At 37.4% G+C, this 26820-nt stretch overlaps 5 protein-coding genes across 5 annotated transcripts; 3 read left to right on the top strand and 2 right to left on the bottom strand.

The window, feature by feature from the left end:
• Positions 1-43: 43 nt before the first annotated feature.
• On the top strand, positions 44-2943 carry Pbp45 (proximal sequence element A Pbp45). Its single transcript, XM_078178342.1, has 7 exons — positions 44-322; positions 438-735; positions 833-1146; positions 1214-1365; positions 1703-2317; positions 2521-2695; positions 2804-2943. The coding sequence occupies exons 1-4, from the start codon at positions 180-182 to the stop codon at positions 1329-1331; spliced, it is 873 nt and encodes a 290-aa protein (XP_078034468.1). The 5' UTR covers positions 44-179; the 3' UTR covers positions 1332-1365; positions 1703-2317; positions 2521-2695; positions 2804-2943.
• On the bottom strand, positions 1424-4614 carry Fest (wurstfest). The gene is made up of 8 exons (XM_078178166.1): positions 4549-4614; positions 3715-3957; positions 3305-3508; positions 2820-3089; positions 2534-2658; positions 2357-2474; positions 2136-2302; positions 1424-2049 (listed from the first exon to the last, which is right to left on the bottom strand). Exons 1-8 carry the CDS (start codon positions 4612-4614, stop codon positions 1824-1826), a joined length of 1419 nt encoding a protein of 472 aa, XP_078034292.1. The 3' UTR covers positions 1424-1823.
• A 588-nt stretch (positions 4615-5202) lies between these two features.
• LOC144468693 (prostatic acid phosphatase) lies at positions 5203-7362 on the top strand. Its single transcript, XM_078178338.1, has 7 exons — positions 5203-5358; positions 5540-5628; positions 5936-6034; positions 6109-6348; positions 6419-6604; positions 6673-7008; positions 7086-7362. Exons 1-7 carry the CDS (start codon positions 5259-5261, stop codon positions 7260-7262), a joined length of 1227 nt encoding a protein of 408 aa, XP_078034464.1. The 5' UTR covers positions 5203-5258; the 3' UTR covers positions 7263-7362.
• Positions 7363-7514: 152 nt separating this feature from the next.
• On the bottom strand, positions 7515-10970 carry LOC144468689 (putative ATP-dependent RNA helicase DDX23). The gene is made up of 9 exons (XM_078178329.1): positions 10756-10970; positions 9991-10583; positions 9566-9910; positions 9072-9494; positions 8857-8983; positions 8541-8780; positions 8211-8471; positions 7957-8131; positions 7515-7897 (listed from the first exon to the last, which is right to left on the bottom strand). The coding sequence occupies exons 2-9, from the start codon at positions 10563-10565 to the stop codon at positions 7674-7676; spliced, it is 2370 nt and encodes a 789-aa protein (XP_078034455.1). The 5' UTR covers positions 10566-10583; positions 10756-10970; the 3' UTR covers positions 7515-7673.
• A 707-nt stretch (positions 10971-11677) lies between these two features.
• On the top strand, positions 11678-25473 carry LOC144469007 (DAZ-associated protein 2). Its single transcript, XM_078178849.1, has 5 exons — positions 11678-11833; positions 20895-20969; positions 21040-21143; positions 21268-21429; positions 21512-25473. The coding sequence occupies exons 1-5, from the start codon at positions 11818-11820 to the stop codon at positions 21680-21682; spliced, it is 528 nt and encodes a 175-aa protein (XP_078034975.1). The 5' UTR covers positions 11678-11817; the 3' UTR covers positions 21683-25473.
• Positions 25474-26820: the final 1347 nt, after the last annotated feature.

Below are 26820 nucleotides of genomic sequence, written 5' to 3'. Positions count from 1 at the left end.
TTTCGTAGATGTCGCTAGTACATGCTATGAAAACGATGCGATGTTAAATGTCAAACAGTAACAATAACAGGCTTCTTTGAACATGGATATTTATTTACTGTTTACACAAGAGGTCAATTAATCATGGATAGTAAAAATAGCTATTAATATTGTTCGTTGTTCTTTACTAAATAGTTAAAATGGCAAGAAGCAAGTGGTTGATTTTGAACGGATTCGAGGAAGATTGCGAACAATTGATAAACCGTTTCGAACAGGCACAAGACATTAGATTTCATACGTTTTGCGAGATTTGGAGAGAAATGAAATTTTCTTTAGTATTTGCGTAAGTTATAGATGAATATTTTACGGAATTCAAATCGCCACTACTATTCAAGTGGATTATGCATAAATTTAATAATACATCTCTGACAATTATTTCCTGATCTTTACATTTTTAGTGGACGTCCCTCATATAATGAGTTGTTAGAATTCTGCGAGGGAACTCTGAATATTTGTAAGAAACTTCTACTACTGTCTCCAAGATTCAAGGAACGCATTGGAGTGTTATATCTTTTGTATGGCGTGTATTATAAGATGCCCACAAATCTATGTAAGATTAGAATCAAAGCAGATGATTGGAGCACTATTGTGCAACTGCATTCAGAAATAAAGGAAGCAGAACACTTGGATGCTAATTATATATTATGTAAATTAATAATGGACAATGCGTTTCACTTTTGTATTTTTGATAAAGAGGTAATTTGCAAATGATAAACTTAATCTTATGTACTCAGTAATAATACTCAAATTGTTATCGTATCATAATCATAACTTTATTGCTTATTGTTTCTAGTTTGGTCTGGAGAAGTATTATCGTACAAAAGATTGCATGTATTCTCATTCACATTCTGTGTTACCAGCTATAAAGGATATGATAGACAGTCAGCAAGTTCTTTCAAAAATCAGTGAATTAAGTAAAGCTTATGGAGAACAGAAACAGACAATAATATCTAAAATTAAGTTGCATGATAATTTAAATTTATTTAATACAAATATCGCAGAGGAAATTTCCAACGACATTATAGAATTTGAGGGAGCTAGAAAAATTCGGCAGCTACAGAGCATATTTAACTGTGGTGCTTCTACTTCAAAAGCAGGATTAAAAAAGTATGTACTTTGTTGTATTTTTACAATACAGTCATCTTCTTACTTACTTCACATTTACGAATTATAGGAGAAAATACAGAAGGTTGCGACCCCTAATTGATGATGGCTTTGAAACAGACTCAAGCGAGTCAGAAGACGATCTTGAAATTGAAGAATGCGATTCAGATATATCAGAATCAGAATAAAACTGTTAACGAAGAATAGATACAACTTTTGTCTGTAAGTTTTTGTATTGTAATAAGATAGAGAAACGGATTGTATATTTGTTACCCCATAGTTTAATAAACAAAATATTAGTCATTATTTATTGAGAAATGTACAAAGTAGTATAAGGAACAAGTTAGCGAAAATATTAATCTTTCCGAATTTAAAGGAACATTTTATTGTACTCCACATCTGATGCTATGTTTCGGGCTAAATGAAGGCAATTCAATTAAATTACTAAACATCTTTAAAATAGAATTCAAATAAATTTCTAAACTTAAAAACTGGTTGCAATGTTTGTTGGTCTGCTATACCATCGAGTTCCAAAATATATGACGTATATATTTTTCAGTTTCACATAGATGCATTAGGACGTTAAAAGTGAATCTGTATACTGGATGCAATGAGTTGCGTTGTTGTGGCGGTAACCTACAGGAAGCTCACGGTAATAGGAATTCGTATGAGAATTTTTTTTAATAGACTTTCAGTTGATTGTTGTCGTCGAAACCAGCACTATGGCCTGCATTTCGAACGATAAAACTGGTCCCATCGTAGTGCATTCGCCGTTCACCGCGACGCACGAAAAGATGAGATGTTTGGCCCAAAGATGCAGTGCAATGTAAAAACGGTGTAGTTAACGAAGCAGTGCCATTACTGGGGGATGTGCGCAACTGATACTTGTTACTATTCCGAGCAATCCTGATGGAAACATAACTCACATTTTTAACTGCTCATTGCGTGAAACACGTCGCGCAAGACAATGTGTAACAAGATGGCAAACGTACCTAACAAGACCGTCGGGTGTCTGGGAAATTCTGACATTATTGATGATCCAATTCTCCACGCCTTCATTCGTTAACCAGTACTGAGCAGCGCTTAAAGCGGCAGTAGCTTCTTGTAAGCAGACAGAACCATGTCGAGAACGAGAGTAGAAAACGCTTACAGCAAAATCCTGGAAGAATATAATGTAAATAACATTCTTAGACATACATTAGAATCTTTATACCTGACTCATATCAGAAAATGAGTCAGTTGTTGTTCTTGTCCCTGCTGTGTCCACTAAGTAAACGAGAGCGCATTGTTCGGAAGTGAAGCTGACCCCTTTGTACCACATCTTTGCGTATCTGTTGCAGAATTATAATTATTATTAATGATATTTTGATGTTACAGATACGCTACTAACTTATTATTGCCATGGGCATCGTGTGCCAGGATTTCAACTCGTGATCCATATTGATATATTCTTCCATTCGGATGTAGTAATGCTGCGGCTGCTCCAGAACCACTCAACGATAATACAATGTTATTCTACGCTGACGATAAATTAAATTCGTATGAAAAATGTGTGAGTATAAAGCAGATTTTCCTTCGCGTATTTTAATGCGAAATATCAATTTAACATTTCTCTTTTTCGTAGAAAAATTGCTAATGATTTTAAATTGTTTTTAAATAGAAATAGAAGGGGTTACCTTGAAGTTAATTACTCTAACTGCTCGGTCTACCGTCATGTCTACTCGGATCCTGTTGTGGAGTCTCAAGGAAATGGTTCCATGCGGCGTGGCGACTATAGTTGCCTCAGTATCGTGTTCCCTCCAGTTCTCTGCATAAACGCAAGTCTCCTCGTAGTAGGGCGAGATGATTTTCGAATTCCGTGGTTGTCGCCAAAGAGCCGTCGAATTGGAAAATGCCGAGTTGTTATTTAATCCGCCCCATTGCTCCGTCGGAGGCGCTTCAAAATACTTGGAAAATTCACTGTATCGCTAGAGGAAAACGATTCTTATGTTTGATCTACAAACGTTCTCCAAGGTACAGCTCAACAAATTAAGAAAGATCTATAATCCAATGACTAGTAGAATCTTGAACATTGAAATTTAATCTATGCGAAACGAAAAGATAGTCGGGAGAAAATTCCGAGAGTCTTCTTCAACTTATCGAGCTGTACTTGCAGATGTACCTGATAGTTAGACTCATCTGTTTGCGCGTGATAGCTGTGCGCTGTGTAAAGGGATCTTAATCGCATCGGCGTTGTCGAACTAGTTTGATTCTGGATCGCTGGCATGGAACACGATTGTTGATGCTGCGACTGCGATCCAGTTTGTGAGTTGCATTTCTGTACCTCTTTCCGGTATTCGCCGCAGGGAGTAGCCATTGCTTTTGCCTTCAAATTTACGAAAAAAATTATTAAAATTTATGTAATACAATTAAATGCCTAGAATAACTTCACACGCTGAATATACGTTAAATTCTTTAAAGAATACAGACAACGTTTTTTGAATTAATTTCATCATTCTTTCCTGCAAAGATAGAAGGTGAAAGCGTTATCAAAGAAATTTGGTAAGCCGTTCACGAAGTTTTGTAAGAGACCTTAGAGTTGGCGGCAGCGTTTTTCGGCTTCTTGCGACGAGACTTCCGGGGTTTCGACACCGCCGTTTGACCACTCTCGTTTATGCGATCCACGGCTGAGACTGGTTCTGTATCCTCTTGTTTGGATCCTTTCAGCGAATCCACGTCTTTAGCGGATTTCCGGTCTTCGATTTCGCGAAGGTGTTTGCATACGCGATTTTTCTCTCTCCAAGAGGTTTTTGTTCGGCTCGTGGATCGCGTTGACTAAGATTAAGACTTGTTAGACTCTTCGATAAACTTGCAAGGGTGATGTGTTCGATGATGTTCCGATAAAACAAACGAGTGGCTTGATTTGTCGTTGCCCTGACAATAAAATATGACAAGAGACTGGCTTCGAACGAATTCTCGACGAAGATTCTATTTCAATGGAATAGTTTCCTTAAATGGCAATTTCCTATAAAATTCACGTTTACAATATGATCTGTTGCTCTAAATACCCCGATTGATATAATTTCAAGCGCGTGAAGGAATACAACTTTTCTAACAATCCTTTATCTCTGTTTTATATTCTATTTTTACTTTGTAACTGCAATATGTAATAGCATAGCATGTACATAACATAACATAGTTATGTAATAATCATTCAGAAATTATTACAAAATCGTTGATGCGTAAATAGCTTTGTAATAATTTTCCGCGTTCCATAAATTGTGCAATTCCAGTTTACCAATGACGATGTTCGAGTAACATCATCACTCATTTAAGCTTATCTATATGTTGCGCTGCACAATGCTTAAGGGCCGTTTATTGTCAGGTCACAATTATTTTCGCATGTCATTAAGAACGAGTCTGTACCGGTTTTGACGCTGGTTCCTTTTGCGTAGGTGTTGAGACTCGTTTTTCGGGCTCCAAAAGCTGCATTTCTTTATGCATGCATTCTGATGAATCACGCACGGAACATAGAGTGTGCTGAGAAAAATGCTATTTAATTTCGTGTCATTTTCCTTCCAGAATAGCAATTAAAATGCCTTTACCGATTTCGGAGCGGTTGTAACGTAAAGTTCAATAACAAGCAAGTGTTGCAATTCAATTGAGTTGCATAACTACATAATTCACCTTTTCTATGCAGTTTTTTTTACTCGAATAGCCATTGTTCCCATTATCGGGAGTCGTGCGAGACCAAATATAAAAGTACTCTATATGGTAGTACCTGAAGAATTTAGAGCAACAGTTCAATTAAACAATAGGCAATCATAGTTTTATATCATATAGAAATGGCAATTTATTTATGGTTTATTAATTGTTAATTTATTTTGCAGGTTTCACGAGGTGGTAGCGAATCGCAAAGGTGGAGAGCCGGAACACGATGATGCTGCGAGATCGCTGACATCAATAGAATAAATGTTCGACACTTGAAGACATAAGTCAGTCTTGTTACTAGTAACATTGTAATGTATTGTATAATACAGTATTTCGCATGGTGGGGACACGGAATTTATCTGCTAGCAGTTCTTAAGACCCCAGTACGCGGCAGTTCCGCACGTGTAGCAGTTCGTGGGAGTCAAATGGTCAATAGAAGACGGTCCTCGAATACCTATTTGACATACTTAAAAATGCTTGCTGTTAAACTATTGTTCTTCGCCATTATCGCCTACTTATCGTCAGGTAATTCGTTTTTACTGATAAGCGCGCAAAAATATCAACAATTTGTTGACGATAGTTCCGTTCAGTTTCACTTACAGTAACTAATACATATTGCTGCAACTATGTTTTCCATATCGAGTATTCAGTTTCACCAACGTCCTTGAAATTGTCATTTAATGTATTACGTTCACTTTATTTCTAGGATCGCCGGTAACACTCGAAGAAGGTGCGACCATTAACAAGAAAAATGAGAAGGAAAGTGGAGATACCACTCTTCGACTGGTCACAGTGGTAGGTAGAAAAGAATTGCGCTGCATCGAAGAGAAAATGTCCGTATTTTATTATCTGCGTGGTGTAAGCTAGGATTAACTTTATCAGATGATCAACAAAAATGACATAGAACCTTCATGGTATACGAGAAAATCCCAGTTGCAGATTATTTTAATTCCATCTACAATTAATTAGCAAAATTTTACATATTATACCATTATAAATTTTACACCTGTTTTAATACCAGTTTCACGAAACAGCTCAGTGTTTACTTATACTATTTTATTTCAGTAATTATTTGGTCTAAATTCAAGAAAATCATTTTTAGGTAATGAGACATGGTGAAAGGGCACCGCAAGACACATATCCAAACGATCCCTACTTGAATAATTCAATGGAACCTTATGGTTGGGGTCAACTGACAAATGTAATTTGTTCTCGTTATTGGCTGACCTAATATTAAGGCTTGATTTAACGATACTATTCGAAATTACTGTGTAGGAGGGCAGGAGAAGTCAGTATAATCAAGGGCTTTACCTACGCCACCGTTATGGCGATTTTCTGGGACCAATATACAGTCCCGATATATTCTACTTGCAATGCACCGCTGTCGATCGTACAAAGATGTCTGCTTTGCTGGTAGCTGCTGCTTTATGGAGACCAAACGAAAAGCAATCTTTCAAAGCTGATCTGCCCTGGCAACCGGTCACTTTGTTCTATCAACCACGTTCGGAAGATACAGTATGTATATTATATTTTTGTACATGCTTTATTTTATAAATTACTTTTAACCATGTTAATTGCTTCATAGTTAATGTTAATATGGGACACGTGTCCGAGATATACCAAGTTACGACACACGATCACGTCTTTACCAGAAGTGCAACGGATTCAAGATGATAACATAGAGTTGTATAAAGAATTGACGCGGCTAACAGGCATGACAATTTCATCCCCTGAAGATGTTAATTCACTTTATGGAACATTAACAGCCGAGGTGAGTGTTCTCTTCAAAGATTGAATGAATTAGGACAGCTTGCACGAATTATAAATTTTATATTTCAGAAACAAATGAACTTGACCCTCCCCGAATGGTCGAAAAATTACTATCCTGATAAATTGGAACCGCTGACATTATACGATTTTAAACTCAATGGATACACTGACGTTTTAAAGAGACTGAAAGGAGGACCCTTACTTAAAAAGATCGTGACCGACATGTTGACGAGGAAAGACGACACCATGGAACCTATCGATAGGAAAATGTTTATGTATATCGGACACGATAGCACTGTTGTAACTTTGTTGGACGTCATGCATGTGTGGAACAACCAAATGCCGCATTATAATATCATGACCATGATCGAGTTACACGAGGACAAAGATGGTTGGAATGTTCAAGTAAGAAACTTATGTTTTATGTAACCGGGAAAGTATTTAAACAAACATTTGAGTAATTTCTATGCGTTCGCATGTAGGTGTTTCTTAAAAATACGACCGACCGTGAACCGTATCCTCTCACTATACCTGGATGTACAACAGTTTGTCCACTGAACAAATTCATACAAATTATGAAACCGATGATACCAGACGATTGGAAAGATGAATGCAAGGTTGAAGGGGACTATACACCCCCACCTGCTCCAGTTCCTTGACTATGATAATTTCAAGTTTCATGTATTATTGTAGAAAACGATTTACCAATAACGTCGAAATCTGGATTTACGTAATAAATAATTATGAAACTATACACTCTTCTAAACAGCTCATTTCGTAATAAATCATTTATTAAGATATAAATATGCTTTCCAGAAATGCTGGGCGGTGTAGGAATACATTTCCTCTCTCCAATCCTAGACAATACATCCATAGATCCTCTATTCGTATGAACAGAAATAATACAAAAATCTATTTTTATAGTATGTATATTTACACTTCATCTATTTTTTATACATACGCAATTATAATTTTTTCTCTATTCATACGTTATAAAAAAAAAATGTAACCATGTCGGAGACAGGAGCACATGGACCGATTATAAACAAACGCGTACGATTAATATATTTCTAGGCAAATATTTTCTCTTCCCTGCGTTTTTTCGTTACCACCGTGCCAGGCTTATGCTGCGCGTCTGGATGGTTCAACAACTCCGGTGGACAAGTAGAGATTGGACTCGCGAGTATCGTTTGTTTGAGGTCGTAGAACAGATGACTGTCATCCTTGGTACAGAATGAAATAGCAAGACCAGCCTTTCCTGCACGACCAGTTCTACCAATACGATGCGTGTAATCTGTAAACAAAGGTATGAAGTAATTTCCATTTTTTTAGCAATAAAATGATGTCTTTTACCTTCTATGGTCTTAGCCATGTCATAATTAATGACCATTGAAACATCTTTGATATCTATACCACGACCAGCGACATCAGTAGCGACCAAAATGTCTTTACTACCACTCTTGAGAGATGCAAGCGCGTATTCTCTCTGTTCTTGTCCTTTACCACCGTGAAGTGTGCAAGCATTATACTAAAAAATGTATAAAATACTTGATAAGATGACGAATATACTATACATAATTAAAAGTTAATAATATGAAGAAACGTACGCCAAGTTTCTCTAGACCTCTAGCAAGAACGTCAGCACCCTTCTTCTGGTTCACGAATATGATCACTGGTGGTTCTACTCCTCTACTGAGGATCTCCATAAGTTTCTTACGCTTATCAGCCTCGCCCATAATGTGCACAATTTGTTCGGTTCTCTCTGTCGGTTTGCCTACGCTACCAATGTATACGACAGCCGGTCGCCTTAAATAAGTCCTAGCCAATCGTTCTACCGCGGGAGGCATGGTGGCAGTGAACATCACAGTCTGAAAGTAATAGAAAATCAGTTTAGTATATTCATAAAAACATAGAACAATGCAAAATAATATTTCTACCTGTCTGTATTTCTTCTTTGTATTATAGTTGGCTAAAAGTTTCTCCTCATTCTCGGCATCCTCATTATCCGGTTTCAGATTTGTCACAGGCATATACTCCAAAATTTTTTGCACATCCGGTTCAAATCCCATGTCTATCATCCTATCAGCTTCATCCAATACTATGTAAGTACACTGATTCAAGACTAAGTACCGATTTTCTAAAACGTCTATCAATCGTCCAGGGGTCGCTATTACAATCTGTGATGATAGAAATTAAAGTATAAGAGCATAAATCTTATATCTAGTGAACGGACAATATCAAATAATTAATTACTTCGCAACCCATCCTCAATCTAAAACCTTGTTCTTCTCTCGAAAGACCTCCAACAACAACGACTGTCCTTATGCCTAACGGTTGTCCGAATTTGTTAGTTTCTTCTTCAATCTGTTGTGCCAATTCACTGAAAATATTTTGTATAATTGGTTATTGAACTATATTAATATATATTAAATCTAAATGTTTAATTCTAGTCATGTGCATTAATATACCGAGTTGGTGCTAAAATTATACTGTAAGGACCCTGATCTGCTTCTTCCAGTCTATCAATTTTTGGTAAACTGGTAATCCACAGTAACAGCGGAATTAAAAATGCGAGCGTCTTTCCGGAACCAGTTTCTGCAACGCCAATAATGTCTCTGTTCTGAAGACCAATAGGAATGGCCTGCCTTTGAATAGGCGTCAAATCTTTGTATCCCACTTTGTCAATGATATCGAGAATTTCTTTAGGAAATCCTGATTCTTTCCATGATCTAATTGGATCTGGTATGCGGCCTCCCTTTATTGTGATATTGTAATCTTCTCTGAATATGCGCCAATCTCTCTCTGTCATTTCGTGCAGAGCTTTTTCTGACCAATGTCTGTCATCCCATTTCTGCTTTTCTTCTTTCCTCTTTACTTTCTTTAATCTCATCCTTAAAAGTAACAGGAAATAGTTAATACACTACACTTATCAATTGTCCTTAGATTCGAAATAAGTATATACTTCTCCTGCTCCTTCTCTGCTTCTGTTCTCCTCTTCTCCAAAAGCTCCCCATAAAATTTACTCTGATCTCGTTTCTGTGCTTTTATATCTATACCGGCAAGATTTCCTCTACCAAAAAATTGAACCTGATGCCGTTCCTTATAAATACTGTTATAATCAACGGATGTATCCTCAGAAGTATCCCAATCAAACACGAATTTTCGATCATTTAATCTTCTAACGCGACGTTTTTTCTTTATTAAACCCAAATAACGTTCTTTAATAGCTTCCACTTCTTTCTCTTTATCCTTGTCCTTGATTTCCTCTTCCCTTGCCCGCTGACCTTCTCTACGTCTGCTTAGCAGACTGATAAAACATATTTAGAGATTTTAAATATTATTTTAATAAAAGGAATAACATATGCAGATATATGTATAATATATTACCTGTCCCTTTCATCCCATTCTCTTTCTTTCCCAGTACTCTCATTGTGAAATAAGTTTTTACGCATTTCATCTTGCTGTTTTCTAATAGCATCGACTTCTTCTTGCCTCTTCTGCAATGCTAGAACTGCACGCTCCTCCTTAGTTAAGAATTTTGGTTTGGCTCTTGCTTCTTCTTCTGCCTTTTTCTTAGCTAATAATTCTTCTAAACTGAGCGGCTCTTTTTTCAAAGCAAGCTTCGCTTTCTCGTCTGCTTCATCTTCTTCCTTCTTGGCCTCTGACTTATTTTCTTTTTTATTCTCATCTTCCATGACAAATATAGGACTTGGCTTCCTTTTCTTGTCATCCTTAGATTTGTCTTTGGTCTCGCGTCTCTCTCTGGACCTATCCCTGTCTTTCTCACGTGATCTATCCCGTTCCCTTGATCGTTCTCGCGACCTAGAACGTTTCCTGTCCTTTTTGCGATCCTTAGATCTGCTTCTGGATCGTCGTCGATCACGACGCTCGCGATCGCCGCGTTCTCTATCACGATCACGATCTCGCTCTCGCGATCGACGTTGATCACACGTCCTCGCCATGTTCTTCCCCGTTGTTTGCTTAAACAATTCAAAATTATGGTAAACGATAAGGTTAGGAAGTTACAATTGTGATACGAACAAATTTTTAAACAGGGGATATATTATACATAGAAATAGTCTATTTTGATATGATGATATATTTTACTGATAACAATAATTCTCTTATTAAACAGAAGTAAATGGTAAATACCTTTCGCTGAATGGTTTTATCGAGATGTCACAATAAGATAAATTTTACAACAGCATACGATTATTTGCAATTATTTAGTAGAATATACTGATTTTATTGAACATTATATTTAAGTAAATTTATGCACTTTTAATTAGTAAAGTATTTACTGTAATAATGTCTTTTTCCAAATAAATACATTTACGTCATGTACACGTTATCACGATGCGTTATAGTTCGTGATGCGTTAGAGATTGTCGCAATAAGCGACAAAGTGCATTTCTGGTTGCATTTTCAATGCAAGCTTAGAAACTTATAACCCTAATTGTTTTCAAATATTATTCACATACATAATAAACACTTAAGTTTAAATTATTACCACATTTCTAATATTTTAATTAAGACATGGTATTTTGTATAAATATTATTTTCTCTTATACAGAAACTGTGCTATACAATTGTATAGCACAGTCATTAGAATCGAGTAAACTAGTCGATTAAACTTCTTGATTTCATTGAATAATGTTTATAACTAAAAAAGTCAGTATTCGTTCTATGCTTCTAGCAAAGATTCATATAATGCTTTTTGTTGAATAATTATGGTTTATTCCTTATTATTTATTCGTTAGTAGTTAATTTCTAATAATAAAACAATAAAAATATATAACAATAGAGTAGAAAATTAAATTGTTACCACCATTCGTAATCAAATTTTTCAATTGTTCTCAATGACTACCAAATGTATAAAACATTTTCCAAGCTCGATTATACAATGCGCAAGAAAAAAATTATTATAATACAGAAAATTACTGAAAATACATATTTCGTGTAGCTTAATACAGTATTGAATTTTTGGCGGTCAATATCAGGAGGAGAAAGCACCATTCATTGGTCGGACGGTCGTAAAATTCTCGGCCAATAGCGTAGAGGCATCACGGGAGCTACGGGCAGGCTCAATAAAGGGCGCTAGTGTCAGTCAAGTGTCACAGCCGTTGCTCGTCTCCTCAGTATTGAAACTTGAATCGGTGATTTAATTAGGAATAACGTATTTTTTTGCTAGAATTTGTGAAACTTTAAGCAATAATGACCGACAAGAAAGGTAATTATATAACGAAACCGCGCAATAACGACTAGAAGTATGTGTTACACACGTTAAGAGTATCTCGTGTTTTCGAGTCGAGGATATACCCACTTGTCACTCGTACGACGGACAATTCTTTTTTTCTGTTGGCTATTAGCTATCCGACACCTGTGAAGAATGGTGCACATTCAAATTCGATCGGGGATCTGTATTGTTTGTCCTTTAAACAGATTCTCGCTCTCGCGCGACGAGAAAAAAGCTTGAATTACTGCCCAGTGACAGATAAATCAATACCGCATTCTGTGTGGGAAATACAAAATGGCTTCCAGAGCTCGTCCTGGATAATTTTCATGACGACTCTTTATTAAAAGTCGAATGCAACTGAAAAACCAATGATTTTTGTTGCGCTGTTACTAGTTTCCTTCGTTCTATGCCACGTTCCGCTTTATTTATGCGCTTTTCATTGACTCGGCCGACATGCATACCCCAAGTACGCATTATGCATATATGCACGAGTTCTGTGTGCTTCGTGCGATTGAACAAAAAAATGTATCGAGCGATCAATTGTTAAACATTGCCAAGAATCGCCGTATGCTAATGTTTTCTCATTCGGAAGTAATAAAAATCGGTTTTACAATTTAATTAGTGATATATTTATAATGGGAATGATTTTTTTGGAGGTCGAATTCATGTTATTTTATTGCAAACAAAGAAATTGACTTTTTTTTCTTCAAAGTAAATCTGTGAGGAAATCCAGTAATTTGCAATTAATTGTGTTGCGATTATGCGAAAAACTTGATCATGTGAAAATTATAAATACCAGTTAATTGTACATAAATTAATTTATAAAAGAGATGATATAAGCATTCCAATATAAAGGAAGAAAGTCAAATATTTTTAAACTTCTTGTATCATCACTAGAAGAAATAACAATAAAAGTAAAACTTTTTGATGATCCATTGTTTTTAAAATTAAGAGAAATTTTAATTTATAGTTTTTTTCAGTTTAATATGATCTCTGGAAGCCATGTACATTGATGTAATAGAGTTTAAAAAAGGCTACTCATTTTCATTAATATGACAATCAATGGATATATTAAGCAACTGAAATGAAGTAGTTTATTCCAATAATTTATTATTTCAGCAAATAATTAGGAGTAGTATCCTACAAGTACAAATTCATATATTCACAAGTTGTTAGATGTTAGCTTTGCTATTTTTTGTTACTTATACCGTGATTAGACGCGAACAGATATCAATTGTATTGCGGTATTATAAATTTAAAAAAAAAATATTTCAATATTGAATGGTGCAACATTGCTACGGGTATTACCTACAATCGGTATTTATATACATATATACATAACAACATGCATTGAAACTGTTTACAAAGAAATCAGCCTGCGACTCGTACGAGTGAGGTACACAATTTACTTTTGGCAACAGACTTTCTCGAGTTTGGTACGTGGAATATGGAAATCTTGAATCGACGTACAGCTCGGAACCACTACACACTGTTTTATAGTAATCCACTATCGTACTTGATTAACAGCTCGGACACTTATGCAATTATTCCTAATTCAGTCGGCTCTGTTCCTAAGGCAGACGTGTGTGATTACAGAGCGTAGCGTTTAAGGGATGTGTAAAAGTTTAGTCTGTAAGTAGATCAGTTTTATACTCTGTGTGAAACCGAAAAACACGCAGTCAAGAAATTAATAACCGAGAATCGAGGATAATACTGGTGCAAATCTCTTCGAGCGTATTATCAATGACACGGTATAGCCGCTAAAAAACCGAAGGATAGCGCCTACAGTTGTGGCTGTCAATATGTTTGCAGCGGACCATTACAAAGACGATTTGATCCCAGTCAGTAGGTGGAGCTTCGGAGACCGGCGTTCGCGCAGCCTAAGCCACGTATCTAACCTCACCTTACTCTATATATTACCTTAACTCACTACGTGTTTATATACCAACATATATTACGTATCACACGATATATATATTATATATATATTCCACCAATATATATATGAAGATATAGACGCACCGTGCGCCTCCCGATTCAAAAAGTGAAGACACGAGACCCGAGTAGCAACATGAAAAAACTCGGCCGATCTAGATTTCCCGCCATCGGTCGTTCGAAATATATATCGAACCTTAGTCCCAGCCCCTTCCGGCTCCTCGTGTCGTTAATCATATATTGACAGATCGTTGATACCAAGCGATCAATCCATCTGGTTAGCATATCAAACGAGAATAAATATGTGACGATACTTTGAGGAAATCTGGGAAAGATTATAGAATGAATGTGACTAATCTCAGTTTCCTCGTTTTTCCAGGTTTATGTTGGTTAGACGCTAAATGCCATGATTGGCAGCGATCAGAGGATCGAGAGATACGCGTTGAATCTGAAAGAGATCGCTCGTTGAAAATCTGTCGTTTTTTGTTACGGAAACGGAAGTGCTGCGTTTCTTGAGTTTACGTCTGAAGAACGATCTGTGCGCTTCCGGTCGCGTAACGCCCGAAGGATTCTTCTACTTTAGTGTTTGATATATTTTTCTCAGTTTTGCGCAATAGGAACTTTTTTCAAAATTTTTCCTAGCAACATTATCATCGATTTATTAACACGATTCTCTAATTCCCTGCGTTCAGAAAATTAACATTTATTCTTTGGAACTGCAGTACTCTTTTAATATTTTAATTCTTGAGAAAACATCCAACTTAATTACATTTCACTTTCATCGATCAATAAGCATGATCTCGATATACTGTCCTTTTTCTCTTTTTAATGGAAACGTTGACGCAAATTCGATTTGACTCTAAAGTAGGAGGATCCTTGGATCTAATTAGAAAAAGAATGATGTGCAAAAAAAAAGAACAGTGATCCTTTAGAAACGACGACGAGGGTAATTTCGTAAGTCCTTCGAGATGAATGCGTTTAAACACGATCGAGACTTATACTTTTTGAATTGGAGACGTCGGCTGCTATATATCCAAATCAATATGAACGTAAGATATTGATATGGGTGTACAAATATTTCGTACTGAGACCGTGGTATTGGCTGATTGCTTAATTTATTCTCTTTTTTTCTCTTTTTTTTCCATTTTTTTTTCTGGTCGCCCATCGTGCCACGCGTGGCGCAAACCATTCAAGAGACACCAACATCTTCGGACGAAAGATCAATGAACCGTTTGTTAATTAAAATAACCGCGCGAAACACGTGTCTTTGAAAAAATTCTCCACGGGGCACGATGGGCCAGCGAGGTGGACACGAATGCTGTATCTAAGCTCAGCGTATTTATATGATACTTCTACTCGATAGAAACTTGGTAGCTCACTTTTAACAATAGTGCATGTCGCTTCGGCTCGGGCTACAAGTTTCTTGTTATTCATTCAAAAAAAAAAAAAGACGAGGACAATGATGAAAGTCTTTAAAAAAGAGTGTGATCTGTACTCGATCGATTTTATGATTTTTCAAACGGCTTCCGTCGGCCATCCATTCCCGTTCGAGACCAACAACTTGATAACAATCGCAAGAAGAGACAACGATAGAGACGAAACTTGTGGTCGTTTCTGCATGTGTTTGTAGTTGATATATATATACATATATATCCAGATGAATTTCTACTTGTTCCTACGACAATGGTAGCGTGTTTAGCTTTAATGGTCCCATTTTGAAACGGGAACAGAGATATAAACGTAAGGAAATAAGTAGCGTGTATACGTAAACATATATATACGTGCACACTCTGTATCACAAATTATTACTACGGTAGTGCTCGCTAATTAAACGAATATGAACAACGGACAAATTAATCGGATTCGGAAATCTCTCGCGAAGACACGCGCTGATCGATGAAAACAGCGAAAGAAGAGAAAGCACGGTACGTCGGAGACGGTTTTAACAAACCGGAAGCGACGGGGCGTGTTTTCGTTGAGTCTCATTAACGAAAAACGTTCAATTTATTTGTGATGCGCGCGGGGCGCGCCACCGACGAAACAATCTCGAGCGAAAAAAGAAAAGAAAATTTGGTTTGCCTGCATCCTGATCGGTTTTCTGTGCAAGTATATAAATATATACATAGCTTTGATGATTTTTCCACGTATTTGTAATTTTAGTTTTGCATGCCTTGGAATGTATATCGGTAGTGGCACGGGCGCGGTTGAGCGCGTACGCGCGCGAGCACCTTTTACCTCTTAAAATCTCTGTTATCGTTATCCTTGATCGACCGGCAACGAAACCAGCTGAAAGGATACGGGCTTCGTGCGTCGAATACAATCGCAAAAGGTGCTCGCGCGGCGCGTCGCAATGCATGCTCATATTATTAATCTGTTGTGATAGACCTTTTCCATGATTCTATCTTTTTTACGTTTGTACGTACGATCGCTCGTCACCTTTTTAATTTCACCCGTGTTTCTTTCTTTCTTTCTTTTCCAATCGCCGTGAACGGGAGAACGTTCATTACCGATGCGCCGCGTTTTCTCCGAATCGTTCGAGAAAATTATTCTTATTATTAATTAAGAAGGATACGAGCGATCCGTTTTTCGTCGTTTTTTAATCGTCGTGTAGCCGAACAGTTTGGTAGTGTGTCTTTTTGGAGTCGGATATATAAAGAGACGTTCCTATTCCTGTCGTGAACGAGACATCGAATTCATTAACATCCTGGTTAAATTTGTTGATCGTGTCGCGGTTCTATCGAGGCGATCGACAAAAGATATAATAATGATCACGCGAAATGCTCGCGTTGCGATACGCGAATGAAAACGTATGTTCCGATGATACGGTTCGATTGGCCACACACGCTTGTCGCCGCAAGATCATAGGAATCTCTCTCGAGCATTTTTGAACTGCATGTGCATGTTTGGCAGAATTTATCATGTATACTGTTAATAGTGAGCTTAAAACAATGAGATTGCGAGTCGACGACAACGGTCGACTGTTGCCGTCGCGAGTGTGTCGAGACACGTGCCTCGAACCCGCCGAGACTCAGTGACCTGGACCGATAATCCCATCGAAAATGGATCATTGATCAGGATCTTCGTGAAATTCGAACCAAAAAAACGGAGGAAACCACTTATAACTTTAATTTACTAGATTTTGATAAAAGCTCCGCTCCTGAACACACCGCAATCGCGTTTACAATATGCACTTGAATTCTTCTCCGAGTTCGATCGTGTTTTTGATATGAAATTATTATCGGAATTTCAAGTTGATAATTAAATTTCCAACAAATCGAATAGATGGAAACACTCCACATAAAATTAGCGTTGGTTACACGTCATGTTCGCTTTGTGATCTATGCGATCTTATCAATCGAAAACAATTTTTCCTTTTATGCTATCGTAAAGTTACATTGCTTCGGACTTTGTGCGCGAGGAAATTCTAGTGTCCCGTGGGAAAATTCTTGAACAGTCCACGGTCACCTTTCTATGAAACATGGAAGAGTTTTGCCCGGAGATGGTCGTGGAAACGGTCGCTGGGTCTCGTCGAGACACGAAGACTGTTCCACCGAAGCATTTCGATGAGATTGAAAGATCGTCTGATTTACAAAAGAAAGACGAAAACCAAAAAAAAAAGCAAAAGACGAAACGGGGTGGGGGTGGGGGTGGGGCGGCAGGATTCGCCCGGTTTCTCTCTCGAAACGGGCGAAACTGTAAAAAGATCATCTGGCACGAAAAACGGTAGAAACTAGGTCGAATATGCTCATTGGGACAAATCAGGCTTTTAAAGAAAGCAGACGGCGAGAGAAAGACGGTGAAGGAATGCGTGCGTGTACGAGAGATAAAGAGGGGTGTCGAGACCGCTAAAACTGCCGAGAGAAAGGGGGAGGCGGTAGAGGGAGAGGCCCGTAAGAACGAAAGAAAGAGGGAAAAATTAGGAGAACACGGAGAGAGACCAAAAAAGAAAAAAAAAGAAAAAAGATAACGACAATAAAATGAATTTTAAAACCCAGCAAAACTCGTACTAGCATAATATTGAATATTCTGATCAATTGTTATTGGATTCGATGATTGTTTGCACCGTGGCACTGACACATAAATTTATTATTCTGATTGGGGACTGATCCGATCGCGATGGACAACGAGCGGCCGCTGTGCCTCGCTTTTGCTGCTATTCCGAGTACGAGAAACATAAAATAATGGACACGGTGGAACCGTGATAAACGAAAGGAAACGGTGTCGTCCTACACACGCGAGGCCATCAAATGCAATGGAACGTAATTCGAGGAGAGCTCGTTTCCACGCGTTGGACCAGTATTCAATTATCATGGACAATTTGGTGTGGGCTGACATCTATGTTAGAGTACAACATGTCCATCCACTGCTGCTGAGCTTGAGCTATTCATCACACGCAAATCGAACCTGAAAAGTTCTCTCCGAGAAACCCGCGAGGATCCGAATGTCTGCGGGAACACGATTCGATTCGTACAAATTATCCAAGCGTTCCCCCTTGCGCGTGATTGATGGCAACAGCACGGAGCGTAACTTAGTCTACTAAAAAAAAAAATTAAACAAAATTGGGCGTTCTCGCGGTTGCCATCGGGAACGAGAAGACAGTGGAGGTCGATCGACGCGAGAAGAAAGATAGACAGAGAAATCTATCTCGCTCGTGGCAAGGTTCGCGCGAGTAGCGCCCAATTAATTAATTATATATTACGCAATTACGGATAACTTTTAATCATGTTTGACCTTTATTTTATGGATATTTGCAGAAATTTGTGGTTTGCTGAATCTTGTCACAAGTTTTTGAATGTGTGGAACTTGATATATACATAAACATTCATATACTCATATTTATATATATATATACATATATATATACATATTGATATATATGTATATAACAAAACAAAGTATATATATATATACATATATATATATATATATAATCTACTTCATTTTTTTTCTGTTCATTCGTACCCACTGTACTCATTGTATAAATTACACATTCACCGCCCGAAACCAAGAAAAACGAACAAAAAAAAAAAGAAAAGAACGCATCAAAACGAACGAGTCGTTCTCTCGGATCAGAGACGTTCTTGTTTGTCTGTTTCTTTTTTTTCATCGGATATTTAGATCGTTTGTTATCGGTTTGTTTAACCGGAACTGTCTCACCTGACCGAATCTTGATTATTGGGCTTGTTTTTTTAACATCACCTTTTGGAACAATCCCCCATTTACCCTCTCTTACCCATGGCTTTATTTTGGCTCTGTTTTTTGTCATTCCTTTTTTTCGATGTGATCGAGCCTGTACGACTCGCGATTAGCCCCCATGAAAAATCAACTTCTTGTCTTTGATCCAAAAATAATTTATTTTCTTTAAAAAAAAGAATATTAAATTGTGAATTTACTTTGAAAATTTCAGTTTCGTTCGTGTGCATTGGGCTAATCGACGAGTCGTCGAGGGTTTGATTAATTAGACGAATGTATTTGGCTTTTACCTTGATTGCGTAACGCTATTTGCTTTGAGATCGGTTTCGTATTATATCTTAGTTTTAGAAGTAAAAGGTAGGTCGATCAATACGCGAGTTTTCATTTGAGAATAGTTTCTCATTTTTTTTTCTTCTTGATTCTTATTCTTCCCTCTCCCTTTTGTTTGATTTTCCGTTCGATTCACAAAAACCGACTGCCTGATGATTACTTTTTTGACTATGTTGATACATTACATAATACATATATACATATATACATATATATATATATATATTACTTGTAGTGGCTGTATTGTTAGATAATTTATTGTATTTTTCTGTGTATTTACGTTCAAACAAGGTGAAAAGAATTCGAATTTCATTGATTACTTTTTTCTTATTATTTTATAAAAAAAGAAAATGTAGTTAAAGAAAAACAAATCTTTTCGTTTCCTCGGTCTGTCTCGACGCGCGGATTCCAATTGTTCTGTTCCGAATATTATATATATTTTTCAACGGCGAAGTAGCTCGTGAACTGATCCGATGATCGATGAAATCAGTGACAAGATGTACCACAGATTGCTCCATTCTCAGATTCCAAATGTACACGTACTGTTGTTTCTTTAATTCACGACCAAACCGGTCGCAAGTAAATAGTTCGCTAAGCTATTCTCAAGTGTCTCGCTTTCAAACTATGCCTCTGTCGAAAACCCCATCGGAAATCGAGCGTGTTCCTTGTTCCTATTATCTGCACGGCATTTTTTTTTATACTCTCTCTATCTCTTCTTCTATCCGTTGACGATCGTCATTTTTGGTGAAATGAGAACAAACGGATTTTCGACAGAGGCGTAAATGTTTTTTTACTATCAGATGCCTGTCTTGTACCAGCGCAGTTTACGCGGATGCGTCGCGGTACATTCTTTTTCCACATGTATACATACATAGATGTGTATATATATATTTTTATATTTATATTTATCTATATATGTATATATAAATATATATATATATTTATTTACTTATTTATTTACAATATATGATATAACTTTGTATCTTTTACGTTCTTTTGTACCGATCGACTCCTCTCTCTTCCGGTCGCCGATTATGTTTCCGTTGATTGGGAAACTTGACTTACATGTTTGCGTGACGACACGGTAAACTCGAGCGGTAACAAGAGAAGGCAACGATACCGTTTTTTCGGTTATTTCTTTTCACCATTATTTAGTGACTAACATTGTTTGAGCTTTGAATAGTACCTTGATAAAAACGGTGTATGTCATGTGTAAGATATACTTGGGTGTGGGAGTACCACTTTTGGAGTTGGGACTTAATCGACGCTGGGTCGCCTGTTGATCGATTATAAAGCTTGAAGCCGAAGGGCCGAGCAAATACATTTTCCGAAGCAGCATGTCTGTTTGACAAGGCGTCGGAGATGTCCCAACAATGGTAACGCGTGTCAGACGATCTGCAAGGCACGCGAGAGAAACTGATCGAATAGAGTATAAAGTATGAATAACAAGTAAAAACAGTTTCGTTAGGTGCTTTGTCGGTACCTGACGCGCGTCGTCCTTTATCCTTCCTGGCAGTGGTACCACGTACCGTTGGCTTAGAAGAACCTACTGCCAACAAAGTGAACGGACCTGCATTTTCCATTGCATGTGTTACAGCATACCCGGTGACACCTCATCCACCAACAGGTTTTGTCCCTGCGCCGGCACAGCCTGCTACCTACGGTGGTACACGTAAGAGATTCATCTCTGGTTCCATTTCTATTGATTCCAATGATCCGATTACATGCCGATTTTACAATAGTTGCAGGTGCCGCACCGTATGGAGTCTTTCCTAATCAGCCCCAGCTCTACGCTGCACAGGGTCCACCGCCACCGACATATGATCAGACTCTTACACATCCTATGGTGAGAATTTATCGATATCCTTGGCAAAAGTTATATGAAAGACAGATATAACCGTAGGAATCGTGTCACAGATTTCTTTAACCATTAATAGAGTACAAAAGCTAAAAATTAATTATTTTTGCAGATGTATCAACCGATGTATGGTCAAGGATACCCTGGATATTTGGGCTCATGTTATCCTGCATACGGGCCTCTGCAATATTATCCACCGTTAGCCGCAGCTGCAGCATACTATCCAGCAGCAGCAATGCAGCCTCCAGTTAGGCCCCCTACGCTTGTGATGCCTGTAAGAGTTCAGTTTCGTATTTATCTTGCTCTGTGTAAAAGGCTCCGATCATTATGACTAATAAAACTATTTTATTTTGAAGAATGGGTTCGACGCTACTAATCGATTCGATAGTATCTCGCAACCCGTCTTGCCACCACCACCAACAGTTCCAAATGCCGCCCAACTAGCTGCAATGGCGAGCCACAGCGTGGCTATATCACAAAAGAAAAACTTCCTAGGAGGAGGAACAGAGGGCGGTTACTTTTGGTAAACCATTATACCTTTTGTGAAACACTAAAAGTCTAACAAAGGCATATTGTTGTCGAAATGATCCATGTAGGCAAATCCGATTTTTGTGTTAGAGTTCTACTATTTTTTACATTGGAAGCAGCTAATTATTGAATTAGTATTCATTTTTAGGCGCAGACCGATCGCGAAGCGAGAGCTAATATCTATATAGAAAGAGAGCTTAGAGAACTTGATATAATATTCTGTTCCTTTTGTTGAAGATCATGGTTTATTAGTGACTAAGGAACAGACATACATACACTCATCGGGTGAAGTAAATGTGATCCCTTTCTTTTCTTTTTAAGATCTTAGCGATCGGTCGATGCCTCGAACATACTATGAAATTTAATAAGAGAACCATTAAGAAGGGAAGACTCGTGCGACGCTCGTCATGCGGACTCTAAAACATAATAAAGAAAGAGAAACCAGAGGCTACTTGAAAATTAAATTGGGGGAAAAAAGGCCGGAATATATTTTGTAAAACACGTGTGAAAATTTCATAACGGGAACCCAGCATATTTCGCAAGAAATGCGTTATGGACTTAGAACAACGATTTCACGAGAACGATCGAGCGATACAGTGAATTTTTCTGACGTACTTAAAATAGAGTCTAAGAAAATGATTATTTAAAAAGGGAACGGAAAAAAGAGGGAAGCATTGTTTTAAATTGTACGACTGCCACTCGTAATCGCATTTGAAGGACGGAGTAATTCAGCGAAACTATTCGAATCGTTACCACCCCAAAAAAGACTTCACTCCCTCAAAGTACGTTTTGCTCGATCATTCTGCATTTAACGATCTACTCTTGAAACGCACGAGGTGTTCCAGTTTGTTTGTTATTATTTTTCTTCCTTAATTAATTTAAATGAAAAGAATTATTGAACGCGAGCGAGAGTTGGGAACACGGTGTTGTTCTTCTTTTTAGAGTTAGCGGGGTGTATACCGTGCATCAGTGGACGCGAGTTGTCTCATTCGCCTACAGGGATCGATATTCAAAGTGTGTTCTAAGCCTTTTTTAAACGCGACTTGGTTTTCTGCAAGGCAGGCCGAAGAGCAAAGGGGCTGCTCACGTTATTTCTGTTACTTTTTACACGACTATCGTTCTAGTTTCTTTCCTTCGAGAATTCTTTGTTCCCCATTCTTGGTGGCCACCAGCGGGTAGTCTTTCTTTTTCCCAAAGTAAAAGATTCTCGTTTTACTTTGTGAAAAACAATAATGAAAAGAAAAGAAAAAGAAATGTGAGAGAACGATCATTAATGGGTAGCCCTAACGTTTAGAGAACAAGAAAATAAAAAAAGATTATGTACGTGATAGGAGCCTGAGGAATGCGTGAGAGTCGTTCGTGGTTGTGACACTGTAATATTGTAATCAACATGCATTGTAACGCGATTGAATGTTGCGTAACTTCAGATTCAACTTCAAATCTATTGCATACATCAATTTTTTTCGTTTCATACAGGCGAATTTGGTTTTAGATAGTATATGTATGCCTTGCAATGGCGTCTATTGTTTAGTTTACTTTGCTATTCGAAGGTGAAAAGAAAAACAGAATAATCAAGAAGATAAAACGACGATGTTCAACAAAGGCTTCGGAGTGCCAAAAGCGAAAAAAACTACATATATATATATATGTATATGTTATGAATTACCGAAGATTCTCACGTATTCAACGACTTCGAAGATACTTACTACTCTACCTAAAAGAAAAAGAAAAACGAAAGAAAAAAGAAAAAAGTACGCACTCTCTTCTTTAAACGATCAGTAGTCTTTCCTCCTAGTTGTTTGATGTTTCTTTTTTAAACGCAGATTAGCTAGGTCGGCTAACAAAGTTATTATTTAATTAAAAATGAAAGGCTCGACCGCGCCGTTCGAATTTCTTCAAGCAGGTTACAATTGCGCTTTGATTGAAACAGTTACCATGTAGCGTACCCGTACATAAAACATTGTCGCGTTTCTTAGCTATATGTATTTTTTATTTCCTTTTTTGTATTATATTCGACACTTTGTTGACATCCGGACAAGGAAAACCTCCCCTGATTTTCCCATGGTTTCTCTGTTAAATGTTTAGCGACTGTATGGGAACTGGTTTCGACCGAAGCTCGCGAAGGAAACAAATAGTTGACTCAATTTCAAAGTACAAATCGAATATCCATGTAAGTAGAGGGTGAATTCGTGACGACGCGGTCGAGCCTTATCGTCAGCCATATTAGGCGAGTTGCAATGATGATACGGTCAGCAACGCAGCGGGTTCGTAACGACCACGGTTTAGGATACAATACTTATTCCCATAGCGCTCTCATTCGCAAAGCAGAGTAAGGTTGTCATACACTATCTATGCAGGGAGCACTAAATATATATTGTATTTAAAGCATACATTCAATTAAAGTGTTTCTGTTTTTTGTCTGTTAACATTTTAACCAGCGAAAGTATATTAGTAGTATTGTTGTTTAAAGCCAGAAATTGTTTACGAAATCTTTATCTGTATAAATGTTTCTATATTTCTTGTTTTATCTTCATGGAAGTTCATGAAGCTCTTGTCATTTCACGATGTCTATAAGCGTGCAACAAAAAGTACACTGCCTTTAAAAATTTGCTCCTGAGTTGCTAAAGTAATTGGATTCAGAAAAAGGCTCCTTGCAAAATGTATAACGAAACTATAATACTCGCGCAGATCCCAAGACGAGAGCATCGAAGTTATTGGAGTAAGTATTGCACTGTGGTGTGCACAGTTGTTAATATCGGTAATGGAACGATTATTTTGTGAGATGCTATGAAGATCGTGTATTGTTATGAATGTAAAAACAGTAATGATGATGATGATGATGATGATGGTCTGATTGCACAGATACGAAACGACTGTTTTGCTCCGCAATCATAGCATATATAGTGCGATGTGAGCCTGCGAATGGGGCACGTTGACGTTGCAGCATTCGACAGACTGCACAATTTAAACTCGATATTAATTAAGCAATGAAGATCGAAGAAACTAATTTACAATCGGTGATAGCTTAGGATAGGACCAAGAGAAGAAAACAAAAAAAGAAACGCAGTTCTATTTAGAAATTTTTCGAAATGGATGTTCCGGCAAAAAGAAAAGAAGAAGAAAACTTGATCAGTACATCTACACATACGTTTCGCAATTTCAATCTTGTACCGGAGATGAGGAAGTAAGGAGGTATATTGTATCATCCCGCCCTCGCAATGCGTTAGAAAAACGCGTTTTCTGCTCCACCGGCGAAGAGCGTAAAAGAAAAGAGAAGAAAAGTAAAAAAAACTATCGAAGTTGCATTTGAATTGTACGCGAATCAAAGTGATTTCTATTTTGCCTTAAAAGGGGTGGAAAACCAAGGGAAAAAAGGACTATTAGTTGAATTTCTACGAACGCGTTCGTCGCTACGGGAGTCGAACAGAATTTTACAGGCCATTTTTCAAGAGAGAGAGAGAGAGAAAGAGAGAGCGTCGTATCAGCATTTTGAATTTTGCACTATTTGAGACGTAGGAACTTCCTAAAGAAAATCGATAAATAACATACAAGTCTCTCCAGGATTTTCCCGCTGCGATTGTATCGATATGTTCTACGAACGCAAAGAAGAAGACAACAAAGTATAGAAATTTTGTTCTTTTTTTTTCTTCGCGAGAAAAAAATCTCCGTTTTGTTTTAGGGTAATTTTTAGTTATTCTTTTCCTTGGAATTGTGACAACAGGATATTGAATAAAAATGTTAAAACGTATTACCGGACACGCTACAATCATAAATGTTATTCAGAAAGACATTGGGCTCATGACTTTTTTATTTAATCCTCCGCAAACGATCATATGTTACTTTTGCTTTCTGTTCGTTGAACATAGGCGCACACAGCCTGGGCAGGAAGATTCTGGTACACCCTATACGAATATATTGTTCTTTGTATTTTTGTGATATTCGATTACCTCAAAAGTCCCGACGAAGAGCAACGTAGGTCTTGTACTTGTCTTTTTGATTCTTTTGTACCGAGTCGATCGAGTCTAGTATGATCTCTATGATCCAAGATGAAAACGGTAAGACGATAAGGTAGAGAAAAAGCGCGCGAAAGAGAAAGATATGTGAGCAATAAATGGAAATGAAACACTTTTTTATAAGGCGAAACGCACCACCCGGTCAAAAGAAACACATGTTTGCCGTAAAGAGAAAGAGAGAGAGAGAGAGATAGCGCCGTGAACCTACGTTTTCACCTTGTACCTTCGATTACTATTCTTTTTCTACCAGACGTACCTACTACCAGCTACTCGTATTAAATGTCCAAGCGTTTTTGATAAGGAGGCGCGTTGATCACAATCTTTGTTAAACGAGAAAAAGAAAAAAGAAATCTAGTCCGAAGTCTGACTGAGATTGGGATACAGAATGTTACATAGACCGTTCTTTTTTTCCACAATCCACGCGACGCCAGGTGTGAACTATAGCCGCAGCATGCACTTATATCTCGAGAGACATCAGAAGAAAATTGTCGTTTCCCCTCCGAAATGGAAGAGCAAAAAAAAGAATAAGTAAATGAAAAAACTTATGCCATTCCACTTAACGACATTGAGTTACGGTAATTGAGACGTGTTTATGAGACACATTTTAAGAAACTTTGAAACACCGCGGTAACCGACGACGAAAATTTCACGAGACGAGGTCGTGTCGTTGCTCGACAAATGTAATAAAACGCAGTAAACAAATTAAGAGAAACACTCTCGTCGAATTTTTGCAAGTTTGCATATCAGCGAAGGGCCAATAATGGCTTTGCTCTTTCCATTGCGCAATAAATGCACCGAGTTTCCTAAAAAAAAAGTCTTTGCAGCTACGACAAAAAATTGAATAGAGTAAAATAACCAATGAATCGAAGTCAAATTCTGTTCATTAAAATAATCATGAGAAACTAAAAAGGAAAAAAAAACAAAAAAATTTATGAAAGATATAAAGCCCAATGTCAACTTTCAAAGATGAAACTGTTAACACATACACACGACCGAAACAAGTGAAACTATAATTGCGTTGATATTTATATTTAAATTATTTTTATTTAAACAATTTATTTGCAGATTTCTACAGGTTTAGATCACGAATTTACCCGCGACATATTTTGACCTATTATTTTGTA

The sequence above is a fragment of the Augochlora pura genome, chromosome 4, assembly GCF_028453695.1.
Source record: "Augochlora pura isolate Apur16 chromosome 4, APUR_v2.2.1, whole genome shotgun sequence".
Lineage (NCBI taxonomy): Eukaryota > Metazoa > Arthropoda > Insecta > Hymenoptera > Halictidae > Augochlora > Augochlora pura.
This window is presented reverse-complemented; position numbering and strand designations above follow the sequence as displayed.